The sequence below is a fragment of the Grus americana genome, chromosome 16 (genome assembly GCF_028858705.1).
Source record: "Grus americana isolate bGruAme1 chromosome 16, bGruAme1.mat, whole genome shotgun sequence".
Taxonomy (NCBI): Eukaryota; Metazoa; Chordata; class Aves; order Gruiformes; family Gruidae; genus Grus; species Grus americana.
In genome coordinates this window covers 6,027,556-6,045,207 of record NC_072867.1, presented here as the reverse complement: position 1 = coordinate 6,045,207, position 17,652 = coordinate 6,027,556, and the positions used below count along the sequence as shown (strand labels likewise).

The window sequence follows — 17,652 nt, the reverse complement described above, 5'->3', positions numbered from 1 at the left end:
TTCCACAGTGATGACCAAAGCTTCTGGAAGATAACAAAGGGGGTTTAGGCATCAACAAGGACAAACCAAGATTTAAGAAAAAACCCAAACTGTCAGAGGATGGCATATCTTTATGCAAAGGAGAAATGGATCAGTGTCCTATTCCTATCCACAGATGGAAAATATTTTCAGATGGAAAAGTGCATTTTCTACTTTGTTATGAACATACATAGGAAGAAATGTAAGCCTCTGCTTTTGAAATAAATTGTGCTCCTCCTGTTTCAAAAGGCACCAATATGCCTTCAGGAGATAGGCAAGACTTACATCTATCTTAAAAAAAAAAAGTATCTAAAACTAAGTGAATTGTCCAAACTACTGAACATATTTCTCTACACAATATTGAAGTGTACTTCTTATTTTTTCACCTGGTAATGGTTTATCTATTGAGTAATTCTAACAAAAAGTAATCCTATGCCTCCCTAAGAATTCAGAACCGAACTGTGACATTGTTGACTTTCTTGACTCTCTTCATTCCATTCTATCACAGCAGTCTCATCCAAGCTGGCTTATTTCCCTGTTTTCTAACACTTAGCCTGGAGTATTACCTCTTAATTACTCTACAGTAGTCATGATTAACATCATTAGTTCTACAGCAGGAAAAAAAATACATACATGTGTATATATATATATAAGCGGAAGTGTGCATACTGAACCAATCTGATGATGCATAAAATATTGCCAATATGGTTTCACCTTTCCTGTTCAGGAAAGAATTGGTTATTCCAAAAGTCCTGGAATAAGAAAGTCTTTTTTCTAGTTTTGTTTTCCTTCTTCATCTTATGGATTTAGTACTTTCTCTGCTTCACGTATTTTTGCCAACACTTTTCCCAGACTTCTTTTGTTGCCTTATGTACTCTTCCCTAGTAATTCACAGTCCGTACCCCCACTTGCTTCTTTCGCCTTCACATACATGGATTCCATTGCTTGTCTCCGCGTTTCCCAAGTTCCCTTACTAGATCTGTAACATTGTTGAGGTGTTATGTCTCCCACTAATCGGATCACAGAAGGAGTTACATTTGTCACTACTTCCTGCACTCCCTGAACAAATGTTCTCAAGCCCCAAGATCTCTGTCCTCTCATTTGCTATGAGAACAAGTGTGGCATTATCCCAACCTTCCACTTGGCTCACCTGCACAGGCCTAGCACAGCTCAATACGTTTTATTCTTCAGTGAGAGCGGTTTATGTAATCTTTTGATACAATATATTATCAGATGTTAAAAAAAAAAAACATGATAAAAAGTAATTTTAAAATAGTTAAAGGTCCACATATTTACTTTTAATTCCAAGGAGAAAGATTAGATCAGGACAGATCATTAATCAGTCCAATGTCAGTTAATATACACCATAAACAAGTGTGTTTCATTTAACTACACCTTAACCTCTGAATCACTCCTGAATCACTTCTGGGGAAACTTGTCTGTCAGGCCCACCAGCAGGGTGCAGTTAGACATCAAAGCTAATGGCTCTTGCAATGCTTGTAGCAAAGCACCTAACAGGATCAAATCCCACCTTCTTTGAGGTTTTACTTCCTGCCAATCCTACCATTACGTTAGCTCAGGATGTACGTACATCCCAACAACTCAGTCAACTATTATTATCACTATTACATGAGGGCTGCATCTGGATCTCTGCTCAAATTTCACATATTTAAAAATAAAAGGCTTTCCTGTACATGTCTAAGATACTTATACAGATACTATGCTGCTGTCTGGTGATGTGAAAAAAAGCAGAATGACATGAAGGTGTTGTAGACTTCATTTAGGCCTGGTCAGGAAAACAAACAAACATTAATCACAAATGTAAACAGGTCAGCTGAGAGGACCATGTCCTAAAGCACCAAGGATGTCGAAACACAGCAGCAGGACTCTGGAATACTTTTTCTACTGATTCACCTTATGAAGCTACCCCCCTACCACCATCAGAAAATGGTAATTAGCTACTTCCCAGTAATGTAGCATCTATGCATCTACCTAGGGATGCATCTAAGAGGGTGGAAACCAAATAATCTCTGTAAAATCCCCTCTGTGCTGCCGGATCCAGGCAAGGGACACCAGCGCAGGAACAGATGGTACTGCGCTACCCTGCCCCAACACCTCACTTGCAGAAACAGCATTGTGTCCGTCCCATGTTGTGTTGTTGTCATCCCCTCCCCAGTAAAATCCCTGCCCTGACATTCGTGGTGCTCCCGTATCTGTGGCCAAGGACTTACCTGCCCCTCAACAGCAACACTAAGAAGCAGCTGAACCCCAACTGCCTCATCCTCAACTCCCCAAGAGGCAGTCCTCTCCTCAGACCATACCCCCTTGAACAAACAGCTTTGTCCTGATACCATATGCCCTTTGTGGAACAGCCTTGTCCCCATACCACATACCCTCAGGACAACCCCATCCCCACACTACATCTCCTGGGAAAAGGCCCTGTCCCCACACCACATCACCTCAGGGACGGCTCTGTCCCCACACCACACACCATAGCCCTTTTTGGGGCACAGCCTGTTCCTACCCGTGTCCCCATTCTATACCTCCCCCGAGGAACAGTCCCGTCCACTACACACCGTTCTCCCTTCAGGTAACGGCCCCCTCCACACGCCACCCCCCGAGAACAACCCCGTCTCCTCACACCACCCTCACACCCCGCTCTCCCCTCAGCCGCGCTGGCCCCGCCCTCGCGCCGCTGCCGCCTGGCCCCGCCCCCTGCCCGTCTCCCGCCTTCACGCGCGGGACGCAGTAGAGGACGCGGCGGCGGCGGCGCGGGAAGATGGCGGCGGCCGTAACGCGGGGTGGCGTGGCCGCGTTGCGGCGGAGCAGGTACGGGCAGGGCAGGCGGGACGGCACCGCGCTGCCCGGCGGCGAGGGGACTGGGGTTCTCCGGCCCCGGGGCTGTCCGGGCCCGGCAGAGCTGGAGGTGAAGCGGCAGGCGCTGTCTGACAGCTGGCACCCCGGGGGGCGGCCCAACCTCCCCCGGGCTGGGGGCCGCAGCCACCCCTTCCTCTCCAGCTGCCTCGCTCGTTAGCGTTTCGCTGCCGGGGGGAAAACGCGGTTGTTTCTGGTGCCTCGGCCCTGTCCCCTGGGCATGTGCAGGAGTCCTGTCCTCGTTCACCGAGCTGGAAAGAAAGATGAAGGTTTTACATTTTTTAAGAGAGAAAAGCGTGTGGCCTTGTATAATTTTAACTCGGTTTCATGGTCTATAGTTGCCAGTGTCTAAGTGTTTAGTAGAAATTGGTAAATGGGGGCAGCCACTGCCCCTGGGGTTATGTAATCCCCGGGACAGGACCGGCGCTGAGGAGAAGTTCCTGACAGAACCTGATAGTCCTTTACAGGAGATCTTCTCTTAATGCTTATGCTTTTCATAGCAACGAAACGGTTTTAAGAATGCTGTTTATAGGACACAATTCTGCGTTAGACAGAACGCACAATCCCCTTATTCCGCCTTTTCTCTCAAAACCTGGAGAAAACACCCTGTGCATGCAGCGTGCCGTTACCGTCTGGCCTTGGTGCCTGGCAGCTGTGTGTTGTCCCTTGCCCTGTGAGGGCTGAAGCCACCGAGGGGCTGAAGTTAAGGTGGGGTCCCAGCAGTTCCTGCTCCAGCAACCTCCAGTTGGGTGGCAGAGGCAGGAGGCCAGCGCTCTCCTACACACTTGTACCCATCAAGGTCAGGCTGTCAGGAGCAGGGAAGGTGAGGCTGACAGTAAACTATTTAGTTTTGTCATCTTTACCTATTTTTAGACAGATTTCAGAGGAAGGAGGAGACTGTTTTTCTCATGTTCGACATAAAAAAATTTTGGTAAGGGCTTAGGGTCTGCAATTAGTGGTTGCATCCTTCCTCTGTGATGATGTGCCTGCTGAAGTGCCAAGTCCTGGGGGTATGCCCTGCCCTACCTTGACAGCATGAACAGCTCCTGGATGCTCCTGTGAGGCCAACACAGCTAGTTTTGTTCTGGCTGTGCTGGTTTTTGTTTTAGGTTATTATGTATCAAGACTAATATGTGTCTCGAGAATACTAGTGCTTTAGGCCGTAGCTAAGTTTTAATATTTTTTTTCCCCAAACTTTTTAGGGTTCTGAAAATTTTCTGGTAGATTTAAATCTAACACTAACTGGACTAGTTCTTACTTTTTTGAATGCCTTAGAAGTAGTCCACAGGCTCCCAGCTTACTGATGAGCAAGTACTCCTTTTATCCTGGGTGTTTTAATAAGTTGTAAAGCAGGCCTCGTAATACCACAAATTAGTGTAGGTCTGGTGTATGACCCAAGCAAATCAGCTGACCTCATTGTTTATGATAAAATTACATCATGTTGCTATGTAAAACATACAGGTTCTGCAGCAGTGTGGGATGCTTTTTGTGTCTTGCTAAAGAAATAACCTCCTGGGAGATGATGCAGCAAGTGTGGCATGTTTAGCACCTGGTTACAGGAATCTATGTTTTGGGGAGGGACTGTGCTGTTGCATTTGGGTTAATATATTGGTTTTAACAGAGACCACGAAGCTGAAGGGCAGAGTGAAATATTACTGACACCATGTTACGAGGATGAGAGCAAACTATAGCTATTTGTCCTTGACTACTATTAAAACACTGTTAGCAAGTGTCTGTTAGTATCATTATGTGATTTCTAGACAAGAAATCTGCTGTTAGTAGACTCTTTTTCTAAATAAAGAGATAATGTCTATATGTAACTCGGTAGACACCTGAAATTAATTCTTAAAATTCTTAATAATCACTTCCTGGAATTGAATCACCCTAAATGATGCAGTTGTTTGTAAGCTGATGAAGTAATTCTGTACTCAGCGTGTATCTGATCAAGAACAGATGAAAGGTCAGAGGTCCAAATGAAGACATCCCAGTTGTGGCACCTGCATCCCAGGAATGAGCAGGTTGCACAAAGACCTGCCAGACCTGGTTCTTCCCAAGGGACTGAGCCTGCTGGTGTGAGAGTACTGCCCCTCTCCTGCCCCTGTGATCCTCTCTAACAGCAGGATGTGGTGTTGCCATGCTGGTTTCAAGGACTTGTCTAAATGTGCTTATTTTATAAGAACAGGAGTAGTTATTGTACAATTGGATGGATCCTTTTCAGATTTATTGGAAACACGAAATATTCTATATTAAGCATATGAAAACTCCAGGTTAAACCTTTTCCCTGCGTTGACCAGTTATAAGTCTATTTTATGTGTCTTCAAAGCGGTAGAACTACTTGCATTACAGTTCACCAGTGTACAGAGTGGTAAGACAAATCCTGAAGAGCTTCTGTGCCTGGCAGCCTTTTTACTTTTGCATCTATACCAATTGACACTACTTCTTGATAAAATCCATAACAATTCTATGTACTCTTCCTCCCTGCCAGCATGGGCAAGAAAGGAGACACATGAACCCAATTCATAAAGAGTCTCTTAAGGTAGTTGTTGATGTAGGAGGTTCCTAAATGACACACCACGGTAGCAGCCTGGTGGGGATGGAATAATCCCAAGTGCTAAACAATCGTTACAAAATTTACCACTACATTTGTATGTTTAGTTTCTTTTGATGAGCATGGCTGGATTCAACTTTGCCCATGGTAAACACTACCTTTGCATGGAAGTAAATACGTTAGCCATATTTTACTGTAGATAATGATGTTTGTGCTATGTATTTTACCTGTAAGTAGAGAAATCTTGTTTTAAACATTTGTGGTTTCCCCAGCAAAATACAAGTAATTTACTGACCTTAAAGGAGTTGTTTGCATGCTGCTGGATAAAATTGGTCTATGTTAGACTGGAAGCAGATTTAGAGAGTAGTAACTCTCATCAGTTCTAGAATCACTTATTAAAAAAAAAAAGCAACAAACAGATTACTAAACATGCAGGCCAGGGCAGTGCATAAAACAAGATGAAATTAGATATTCACTTGCTTTTTTTTAAAAGACTCAGGTTCTATTTACAATCACAGACATTTTAGAACTCCAAACAGGCCAAGATACGATACATAATGAGAACATAACTAGTTGCCTGAAAAGGGCAATTGCCAAGATGAGCACATGCAATACTCAGAAGAATATCACTGTTACAATACAATTAAGCTCAAGAGGAACATATGTCAATATTTGGTAAGAAAAAGATAAAATAGATGTACCAGTAAATAAGTATCTGCAGGAGCAATTGGGTGGGGTTTTTTGTTTGGGTTTTTTGGTTGGTTTTTTTGTTCATTTGTTTTTTGTCAGGTTTTTTAGGGAAGGAATAGGCCAGAAGGGAATGTGCTCAGTGAGAATGATACTTTGAGGAAACTTTTCCCTCTATATTGCCTAGCTTCTGAGTATAAGATTATCACTACATTGAACTGCTTACATTTGAATTATTAAACATTTGTACTTAAGCAACTGTTTCTTGTTTGTTGTATTTTCAGTTTGCTGACTAGCTGTAACTTCCTTATACACGAGAACCTGTGTGTTAGACCTGGAGTCCTGTGGAAGCAGCCACCTTCCAGGACATTTTTCAGTGGTAAGTGAAGGCTTGTATCTACCCAGTGTTTTTAAATTCAGGGTTAATCAAATTTAGGCAAAATATGGTCACATATTGGTGGATATGAAGTTCTTGAGATGAAAGCAGAAGTGGGAGTCTGGCATCAGAGACCTATTCAATTCATGGTATTTCCATAGATGCAAGCTTGCAAATTATGCTTTACTCCTTTGGTGTTTTGTTTTCCAGAAAGTAAAAGAAATGTATTTACCTATTTCATAAGATTTCTTGTGGGGTGTTATTCATTGTTTCTCAGCTGTTTTGGAATACTTGGATAGCAAATGTTGTAGCAATAAAATAATAATAATTAAAAAAAAAAACACCACACAGAAATTATTTCCTTTAACAAGAGGAGCATTTTAGACAAATAGCTTCTCTAGCCATGGTTGAAAGCTTCTGCTTTCTTTTAGAAGTGCCACCTGTTCCACAAAAATTTTATAGGTATGAGGAGCCTTGCAGAGGCACAAATCTGGACAGCAGTTTAGATACTATAGTATCCAGAGCAGTATGGGCTAAAACTGGAAAGGCATAGCTGATCCCATCTGGGGGAATGTCAGTCCCCAAATCAGAATACCTCCATTGAGGATTATTAATAGGCCATGCAATTATTTATTTTCTGGGGGTTTTTTTCCTCATTATTTTCATTCACTCTCACACTGCATTATACCTGTGTACGTTTATCAGAAAGTAACCCGCTTGCTTTGGCATTGTGACATCTGCTGCCTTAATGGTCTCTTCTACTGTACTCCCTTTGAGGGTATTTGCCTTTCTTTAAGCTTCTTTGGTACTTTGACAATCATCCATTTCACTGGGATTATCACTTCTGAAAAAACCTGTGTAAAAGGGCCAGCAAAAAAGGAGCTAGGATAGTAAAGTGAATGGCTGCTACGTTTCTATTTTCTCTCTCTCTTTTTTTTTTTTTTCTAAGGGAAATTTATATTGGGATCTATTTCCATCTTCCTTGGCAACATATGTTATTGGACAAGTTTGCTATTTAGTTAATGTGCTCAAACATTACAATAGCTGGGCAGCTCTGCATCCTTCATACATGCCTTATTGTATGTAAATACAATACAAATGCACCTTTCTCATATCACATCCATCTCAACACAATAATGAATCAAGCTTTTCCACCTGGAGCATTTTTGTACAACTTAACAACACACTGTAAACTAGAAGTTAGTCATGTAACAACAGTGTCACTTTCTTGGCTTCATCAGGTCAGCTGTATGCAAAATGAGGGATTTTACGTTTCCCTGTACTCCCTACTCTGAACTGAAGGAAGTAGAATATTTTGTAAAGCAATTTTAATCAGAGTGTGATAATAGTAGCAGGTGCTAGAGGAAGGAGGACTCTGGGGAAGAGCATATATAATGGAATCTCTTTACCTCTTTTAAACATTTCCAAACTTCTAAAATTTTTCTGGTGAGGATGATCTCTGTATAGCAAATTAAAAACCATTAACTATAGGTTTAGTTTTCTTAATTAACTTGTGTGCATTACTTAGTTTTCTGAGGAGTCTACAGTTGAAAAGTTACTTTTTTAAAGCCACAATACAATTTAGGAGAGAGATTCATGTTAGGACAGCATTTTTATATTAAAAACCCCCATTTTCATGAACTTCCTGAGCAACATTTCATGTACTTCCCACACTACATTGTAATATTCTCCATCATTTTGAAATTAGAAACTTTTTTACATCAGTTTAATGGTTTCACGTGTCCTGCAATAATTTTTAAGTGTTCTGTTGCTCTAGAGTGTTTCTAGCAGGACTGCACAGCCAAGTAGCAAGCCAGGCATGCTTGTATCTTCTTTTGCTGGACATTGTCATAAAGGTGATGTGAAAGAGTCTGCGTGGATGTTGGCTGAGAGATCTTTGTAATAGCGTAGTCATGAATAATGAGCCTGACAGCTAAAACAATATCAGTTATCAACATGAAAGCCAGTGAAATAATGTTAGATGTGAAGTGACTGACTGAGAAGGGCAAATCAACTTTAATATATAAGGGATAATAAGAAAGTAACAGCACATACCAGGTGGGAATTTGTTTAAAATGTTCAACTGTGTTACCTGCTTTGTAGTGCAGCTCTAATCAGCTATTCACTGTGAGAAGTCTGAGGAATTCAGGCTTCAGCAGTTTAATAGGCCTGTAAGAAGGAAAAGGTATAAATATCCTCTTACATTTCAATCTGTACTTGTAATTTTAATAAATCAGGAAATCAAAGTAGGTTTACATGAAATGTTTAAGACCTAGTTAAAATGGTGCTTGCACTTGGCTGGGTTATTCTAGCTGGGAAACGCTGTGAAGGTCAAATATTATTGTTTGTTTTAATAAATATTTGTTAGTAAACTTGTACCATGTGTGTTGTCATACATTAGTATAACAACTGCACACAGTCTTCAGTTTTTGTTTCCTTGCCAGCCGAGGTATTGATCCCATTTTCTATAACTGTTTCTTTGGGTTAACTTGCCTGTCCAAATCCTTTGTCTGGCATGTCATATGTGGATATTTCATTATAGAAAAATATACTTACACAGATTAATAGAAACAGCAGCTCTTTGTTGTCTAGAAATCAAAGCTAGTCCTTACGGAAAGAAAATACCTAGGAATCTGAGATGCATAATGCAAAATTGCTGATCACGTGGAAGAAGAGGTCCTTTGAAGTTAGCTCTGAGTTTTGAACAAATTAACTTTTTAGCCAGCCATTTTCTAATCCATTGATATTTCAAATTCTGATTTGGATTTAAATCTAGATGATTATGTCGTTAGGAAGAGAAGATAACTCTTCTTTAGTTTTATCTCTACCCCTTATAACAGCTTCCTACAGCTACCTTGTTTGTATCCTTTCCTAGAAGAAATTCTTAATTTGGTCAGAGTAACAAAGCAATATTTATATGATTGTATCTGATTGCACAGACTACATCATGCCTTTGATCATGCAGTTTGCTTTCTCATCCTGTGTTTTTTAGTGTTTCTGAGGAAATGAGCCTGTTTCATCTGTTCCAGAGAAGGAAATTGTTACTTTCTTTTTATTCTTATGTGCTGAATATACTCAATGTTTGAGAAATGTGAAACAGGTTAGCCTTATCTGTAAGGAGTTCAGATTTAGGGTTCAAAGCATCTAAAAGTATGTTATTAGTGTGTTAAAAGTCCTATACCTTTTTCCTCTTGTCCTGGATTTGTTTCTGCTGGCTCCTGTGCCCAGACATGAGCTTTCCTCACATTCTCATGCTGCCTGCCAGAGAGCTGCAGTAGTGTTGGTATCATTAGAGAACATGATGTTCATCTGAAATCTCTAAACAGCGCCAATTGCCTGAACATGGTATTGTTGCCAGAATCAGCAACTAATCTTTTTGGTTTGGAACTTGTAAACTTGTGTGAATATTTTATTTTGTCAGGGCAAAAAAAGCTTAACAGCAGCGTGTTGGATGTCTTTGCCAATGGTCGTGTTTTGGATACCAGTTATGGAAATAATGCATTAATGCTGGAGATGGGGAAAAGTCCACTCTTCAAATCATTTATCAACTAATTAAACTGTGTTTGCTGTGGCTTGTGGAACACCAATAGTTTAGTCTGTAGCACAGGAAGAGAAACGCTCATATCGGTGTAATCAATAGAGGCTTTTGAAGCAGAAACAGCCTCTCCCTGCATACAAACCAGAAAGAGCTGTGCTTTCTGAGGGGTTTTAGTTTGGGAGTTTACTAAGCTCTGGTGGAATAGCTGAGCAGCTTTGCTAACTTAGAACCAAAGATGTGGTGGGAAGGGAGTTAAAGGCTTTAGGGCTAAAGAGTATTGTTGGTCTCTGTACAGACATTTCTGTTGAAATAGTGATGCAAAGTTGAAAGGTTGTAGAGTCTTTGTAAACTCAAAATAAATAAAAGAATTTATTTATAAACATTTAGCTGTTCTAAATGATTCCTGTCCTTTATTGAGTATTGTTCTTTAGGGTAGAATATTTTCTAGAATCTTAACTGTAACTGTAGTGGCTGCCTTGTTTGTTGTATTTTTTTCCCCAGTAAGAATAAAGCCATTTTCATATTATGATATATTTTAAGACATAATTCAAACAATGTTTTAAATCACATTTGTAGGAAAGAAATGAGCAAAAATATTATTTTGGTAAGACAAAATGTGAGCAAGAATTACTTTTACTGGGCATTTTTTTGCAGCATCATGGATGAAGAATAGCTGAATGCTTCTAATCACTGTACTACTTAGAACTAAAGCTTTCCAGATTGCTAAGCCATTATGCTTTGTCTCTATGGATGCCTAGCAATAGATTCGGTGTTTACTGAATTCTTTTGGTTGTTAATACATCCTTTCATAGTCAAACCCTAAGCCTGACATTGATGGAACAAGATACAGTCCATTGTTTTTGATTCTGGCTCATCCATGTTAATGATTGTTGTGGAAATGACACCAATCAGTATCCGAGAATTAATTCCTTTGGGCATTTTCTCGGTCCGGTAGTGACTTATGCTTATTGCCGAGAACCTTCAGACTGACTGTAATACAGCTTGAAGACGCAAGGTCTAATACTTACTTAGCCCATTATGCTTGTACATATTTGTTTTCTCTGAAGACTTTGCAAGGGAAATAGTTCCCACCGCTACGATCGCCCTGTGTGGCTGTCCTGTTGCTTAGTGACAGTGCGGTGTATTAGTATCTCACAGATGACATGCAAGGCTTGGGTTATGGGGTTATGCAGGAGGAGCTTGGTAGTTCTCTGTAAGAAGTAGACTAACACTGGGTGTCTTCCCCCCCCCCCCCCATGTGGTGACCTGTATTACAGCAGAAATGTGCCTATTATCGTGTCTACCAAACCTACACTAAAGCAGATCATCATTTCCGTCCCTATTCCAGTTAGCTGTACAATTTGGGGATTCCCTAACTATACTGAAAGCCTTAATGACTGAGAAGTGTGAAGCTCCACAGTACTACAGATTTTTCCTCAGCAGCTGATTATTCTGTATCGTAACAACATAGAAAATCTCACAGTTGGAAAGTATGATAGTGCTTTCATTTTCTATATTTTGGAGGGAAGAATGTTGGAGGGATGTGAGGTGGGGGAGGTGAGCAGGATGAGGTTAAAAACACAGATGACCAGTTAGTGTTTGTCAACTGAGTTTCATAACTTGGTAAGCTGCAATAACTGGAGTACTTAGGAGCATCTATACATACCTTCTGTGTTGTAGATTTCTGATCACATTTTCATCACCTAAGCTGACATCCCTCACTGCACATAATAGCTTTTTCTTTACTGTGTAGTTGTTTTCTCTCCTGAAGTCTGTTTTTTCTCTGTTACAGACAGGAAGAAGCTTCATACTGCTCCGGTAGGACAAGTTTTCCGCCTGCGCCCCTTCCATGTTCTGGTAGCTACAGGTGGGGGATATGCAGGATACAGAAAATATGAGGATTACAAGTTGGAACAGCTGGAGAAGAGGGGCATAGAGGTGCCTGTGAAGCTTGCAAGTGAGTGGGAGGTAAGACACTTGGGGCAATTTTGCTTCTGCCATGTTTGATGCAAAGCTCCGCTCCTTTCATTCCAACAAGAGAACGTTTAATTTGTTCTCTGTTGCCAACATATTTTTGACAAATCGTGGAACTAAAGTTTCTGTCACTTAAGTAACTATCATTTTGGCTGAAGTCAACGTAATGAAACGTTAGGAACTGCTGGCGTCTCCTCCATGTTTTAGTATGGCTGACATTTTATTTTTTTAAATATTTCAAAGTGGAGGTAGAGGGGATAGTTAATCAAATGATTGTGTTACGTATTTTGATTCAAAAGATGTCTTATAGGCATTGAATCATTCAGATGGAAGTCATGTAGTCCAACTTCTTGCTTAAAGCAGGACCAGCACTGGATTCAGTCCATGTTACTCAGGGCTTTGTCCACTTGCGTCTTAAAAATTTCCAAGGATAGAGATTCCATAGTGTCTCCGGGCAGCCTGTTCCAATGCTTAATTATCCTCATAGTGAAGAATATCTTCCTTGTATCCAGTTTGAACCTTCCCTGTTTCAATTTATGGCTGTTATCTCTCCATCTCCCTCAGTAAAGAGCCTGGTTCCATCTTCTCAGTAACCTCTTGGATGTTGGAAGGCTGTTGTTAGGTCCCTCCTAAGCCTTCTCCAGGCTAAACAAGCCCATCCTCATAGGCCATGTGCTGCAATCCTTTGACCATCCTGCTGGCCCTTCATAGAATAGAATCATAGAATGGTTTGAGCTGGAAGGGGCCTTAAAGATCATCTAGTTCCAACCCCCTGTCATGGGCAGGGACACCCTCCACTAGACCAGGTTGCTCAAGTCTATCAACACCTTTCTTGATCCTAAGAAAACTGGACACAGTATTCCAGATGGGTCTAACAAGCACAAAGTAAAAGGGAATGACCTTCCCTTGGCTTCTGCTCTTCTGTGCTGTTGTCCTTCATCACTGCCAAGGCACGATGCAGACTCATCTTCGACCTACTGTGCACCTGTGCTCCTGAGAGAGCACAGTGCTGCAGCAATGGATGGACCTGTGGCTCTGCTTAGTGCAATGCATTTTCTCATTTTCCCCACCTTGCATTTCAAGGTAGCAAATTAAGCACATTATGCAATTTACAGAATTAAACACAGAAGTCAAAATAGGCGAGACTAAAATTACATATCGTAAAATTAAAAAAGCATTCAGTGCTGAGGTGGTAGTTTTGTTTTTTTGTTTTGTGTCCGTGTCTGTCCCCCCCCCCCCCCGTAGTTCTAGCTATGGGTGCAGCTTGTGCAGTAGTTGTAGGGTTTATTTTCTCACTAGCTGCTCAATCTGCTACTTTTGGCACTTCACTTACTTCCTCTGTGCCTTCATGTCTTATATACTTTACAAGGAAGCTGAGATTGAATTAATAGTTAACAAAAATCTACCCGCTTTCTTGGTGAATATGTAGCAAGACCTTTTTTTCTTGGGTAACACCTAGATGTGTAATGGCTCTTGCTGATGCTGAGGGATTTTTGCCTTTTCCTTCTGGATTCCAAGGAGTTTAGAAATTATTGTGGAATTGCAGCATGAATATCGGATTCATAGGTCAAATATCCATTGCAGCATTGAAGTAAGAAATACCTCATAACTTCCTATAACTGCTGTATCTCCTTTGAAATATTAAGTATATTGTATAACTCTGTGTTAGTTTAAAGTATATGTGGTATTCTTCTGAACAGCCAGGTGAGTGCCTGCTTCAGGCTTCTGAAGGCAAGGAGTTAAAAATTCCAGGATTGTAGGATTGTGTAGGAGATGCTTCAGTATGACCTTTAGCATCCCGTTTCTTTGCATTCCTGAGCACTGCCGGTGTGTGAGTGGTTTGGCCACATGCCTATGGGGGACTAGGCTGGAATCCCTGAATTCATCTTCACTAGTGACCCAAATCAGATATGATCCAGACAGTCCAGATGCTAACAGCTTAGGCTATGATAGCTTCTGAGGAATTTGTCTGTAAATCTGTCTTCTGCATATTCTTTTCCTGCTAAAGCTTATTTCAAACAGGTTTTATGTTCGGATTAAAAAGGAACTGGTAAGTGTCCATGGAGTATAGTATTTATTTTAAAAGGCAATGTCAATTCAGTTTTGATACTCAAAAACAAATGGGTTTTTTTGTTATTGTTCATACTTTTAGTTATGAAATTGGGTGATTCCCTTATTAAATTTGCTTTCTTTCACTATACTGATATGCTGGTTTGTTATTATTTGATGGTGGTTATTTCATGTAGCTACAAGTATTGCTTTTGATGAAACAGCTTTAAAGGATTTGGTTTTTGCAGTGGGGAATCACACCAATAATTTCAAACTGATAAGCAGGGCTCCACATGCAGCAGTTACTAGTAGAAGACACTAACAAAGTTTCCTAGTCCTTCCTGATATGCTTAAGTTCTGTTGAATGCTTCTGTGGGAGGGAAGGGAAGCCTGGCAGTTATGAGGAAAAAGAGAAACTGTGTTCAGACATTGCAAGAAATATTCCAAACAATGAGGGATTCAAGAAAAATAAGAGCTGCGTTGTTCCTTTTTATTGGAAAGTGGAGTGTCTTTTTTGCTGACCTGTCATTTTCCATTATTCTGGTTTTTTGCATCCCTGGAAGCACACTTTGGCATGTGGAAAAGAGGGATGTTGTCTTGTTTTTAGAGCAAAATAAGCCTTTGCATAGGCTTAAAGAGACCAACTGTGATTGAATGGGCTGTAAAAGAGTAATATAGAACAAGAAACTGCCCTCGCTGCCAAGCCTGCTGCTATGAAGTTCTGATTCCATGGTACCAACCTCGTGTTCATGTGAGAACACCCACCATATCCCACCTGACAGCTCTGTGTGTAAGGCAGAATCCCCTGCCTCTGAGCAGGAGAGAGAGAGATGAAATAGGTAATTATCATCATGTTACGCAAGCAGGGAATCTCTCCCTGTTGCAGAGGTACATATCGGTATCACCATAGAAGTGTGCATAGGTTTTGACTGAATTGAAAAGAGTATACTTCTGTATATTTGTGCTTTGCTTAAGCTCCATAAAGTAATAGGTGAGGAAATTAATCTGTTTGTCAAGTATCCCTTAGGTTTTTCCACAGGAAAAGACAAAACTATTGTTCCTTTAGCATAAATCTTTTCTTCCTATAATTTTCTTAGAGACATTATTTAGCTAATAGCTTCAGCTGATTAACACCTTAGTGTGTCTCCTACTGTGAATGCCAGGGAGGATCAGCTTTCATTTAATTAGATGAGGTAAAGCAGGGGGCTTGGAGGGAGACAGGTAGATATTTATCAGATGGATGGAAGCTTATTGTTTCAAATCCTTGCTGTCACAGAACATTTCCTGGTTGGGATCTGCATGCATAGCATGCCATTCGTATGCTAACTAGAGGCATTTTGCCTCTTCTTACCTGGGCACTGGGGCAGTGCTGATACAAGATAGCAGAATTACTCAGGGAAACCTTGGCTAAAGAGTTTTGATGAACAGGGTGACCAGATGAACAAGAGTTTTTCTCTAGAAAGAGGAACTTCTTGTAGCTGTCCTTTGCTTCCATAGGTTGTTCTGTTTCGTGTAAGCAAAAAGTAGTGTTTGTTGGAGTGACGTGCACCAGGAAAAACACAGTGAACCTTTAAGGGAAGTGAGCTGTAGTGACATCTGATAATATAGATGACAGATTAATACACAGTTCTCTCCTGTTTGAACCTCAGCTTATTGTCATGGGCCACAGTTTTTAAAAACAGCTCAATTCAGTGGAGAAGTGCTTGAGTATAGGTTTGGGATCTTAGTTCTCAGAGATAAGAACAACACAGTCTTTCCTATTGATATTAAAAACTGCTCATATTTGTGTAACAGAGGATACTGGATGCTGTTTTGGCAGTACAATACAGAAGGTGCTTTTCTTGGCCCAGAGGAGACAGACATTTAGTATTATGGTAAGAGGTGTGTATCAAGTTCAGCAAAGAGCTATATAATGGAAAAAATCTCTGATTATTTTTTTTATTCCAACTTTGGAAGCATGAACCATAATCTCTAGTTGGTTAGTCTCTTTGTTCTTGCTTCCATGTTCTGATGTCTGGAGTTTTATTTGAGCAAATGTGCAATTACAAAAGAATTTCTTGTAGAGTGGCCCAGAAAATGGTAAAAGGGGTGACATTTCAACAATATCAAAATGTGTGAAGGGTGTGACGGGTTATAATTGTTTTTTCTCCACTGTCCTGGAAAATTGAACTGATTAAAATCAGTATTTTGTTAATCTGACCAGTGAGATGACTTTTTGACTATCTAAGTCTGTTCTATCTCCTACAATTTCCCAAGCATCTTGCTGGGATTGTGGAGCAATTTATCTGAGCATTTCAGGAGCACTTTATGAGACTGCAGTGCACTTTCTTGCTTTGGCTGTAAATGTGTATGTCAGATTGTGTTAATGCACCAAGACACCAGGTTGGAAAGCGCAAACTCCCGGGAAACTGGGCGATGTACAGCATCCGTTTTTGCCTGACACGGTCGCTTTCCCTGTCGTCTTGGTCAGTGGCTCCTTGGGAAACTAAGCAGTGATGATGTTCCCCAGGAGTGTCCGACACCCGGTCTGGCAGCGTCCGGATGCCTCCCTGGGCAGACCCCTTCTCCCGCGGTGCTGTGGGCCCCCCGTCCCGCCCTGGGGTGCTGCCGGACCGCGGCCGGGCGAGACAACGTTGTCGCCGTGTTCCGGTCCCCTCCGGTTTCTCTTCCTTTTCGTTTCTCCTGCCCTGGCTCCTCCTCCGAAGGGGGCCGGGGCCCTGCGGGAAGGCAGCCGCTTCGGAGCGCCAGTGGCTGGGAGGCGAGGCGGGGGAGGGCCGCCTGCCCCGCGCCGCTTCCTTAAGGCGAGGACCGGCCGGCACCGGCGGCGGGCAGCGAGCGGGAGCGCGGGGCGGCTGCGGGACCGGCGGTGTCCCCTGCCCGGGCGGGCCGTGCCGCGACCGCCGCGGGAGGTAGGTGGGGGCTTGCCGGGGAGGGGGTGCGGCCGGAACCCGCCATCCTAGGTCCCCTGCCCGGGCGGAGAAGGGGCCCGGGGGACTTGGCCGGCCCGGCCGGAGCCCCCCCCCCCCAGCCGCTGGCCGCGGGCACGGCGGTGCGGAGCCCCGCGGGGGATCCGGGGGCGGGAGAGCTGCGGCCGGCGCGGTGGGGTTTGCGATCCGCTGCTTTGTTCACGTGTCTGAAAACTGCTTCACAAGGCGGGTGAGCATCGCGTTTCAGCGAGCGACCGGGAAGGAGGAGGCCACGCCCGGCGGCTGGCGCTGCTGGCCCGCATCAGGTAAGGGCTTCGGGGCTGATGTGTGAGCTCTGGCGACCGCGGGGTAATTAATCGTTGGTCTCTGGCTTGTTGTAAGTTTCAGGAGAGCTGTTCCAAAGTCTCGACTCTCTCATGAGTAATCTCTTAGCGGATTTAAACAAAACGAATCTCTTGGACCAGCGCTATCAGAGGTCAGAGTGCCGTGGCTGACTTCCTCCGTGGCAGTCCCCCCGCGGGGCGGGCAGGTGGGGCCGGAGCAGCCGCCGGGAGCTTTGTTCAGCTTCCGCCAGGTTCTGCTCGGCGGGGAAGATGTTAACGTGGTTTGTGCTTCCGTTAGAGAACCCGTACAGAGAGCTTGCTTTACAGGTATCTTAAGC

General features: G+C 42.5%; 1 protein-coding gene across 4 annotated transcripts in view; it reads left to right on the top strand.

Moving 5' to 3' along the window:
- The first annotated feature begins 2,787 nt into the window (after positions 1-2,787).
- The window catches only part of PISD (phosphatidylserine decarboxylase), a 29,213-nt gene continuing 14,348 nt past the window's right edge, over positions 2,788-17,652 (top strand). Inside the window, exons 1-3 of one of the 4 annotated variants that reach the window (XM_054843757.1) lie at positions 2,788-2,847; positions 6,412-6,506; positions 11,834-12,009. In XM_054843757.1, the coding sequence (XP_054699732.1) occupies positions 2,798-2,847; positions 6,412-6,506; positions 11,834-12,009 (321 nt within the window). In that variant the 5' untranslated portion in view covers positions 2,788-2,797. Of the gene's footprint in view, positions 2,848-6,411; positions 6,507-11,833; positions 12,010-16,984; positions 17,642-17,652 lie in introns of those variants that run through there. The other 3 variants (XM_054843755.1, XM_054843756.1, XM_054843752.1) reach the window with 3 other exon arrangements.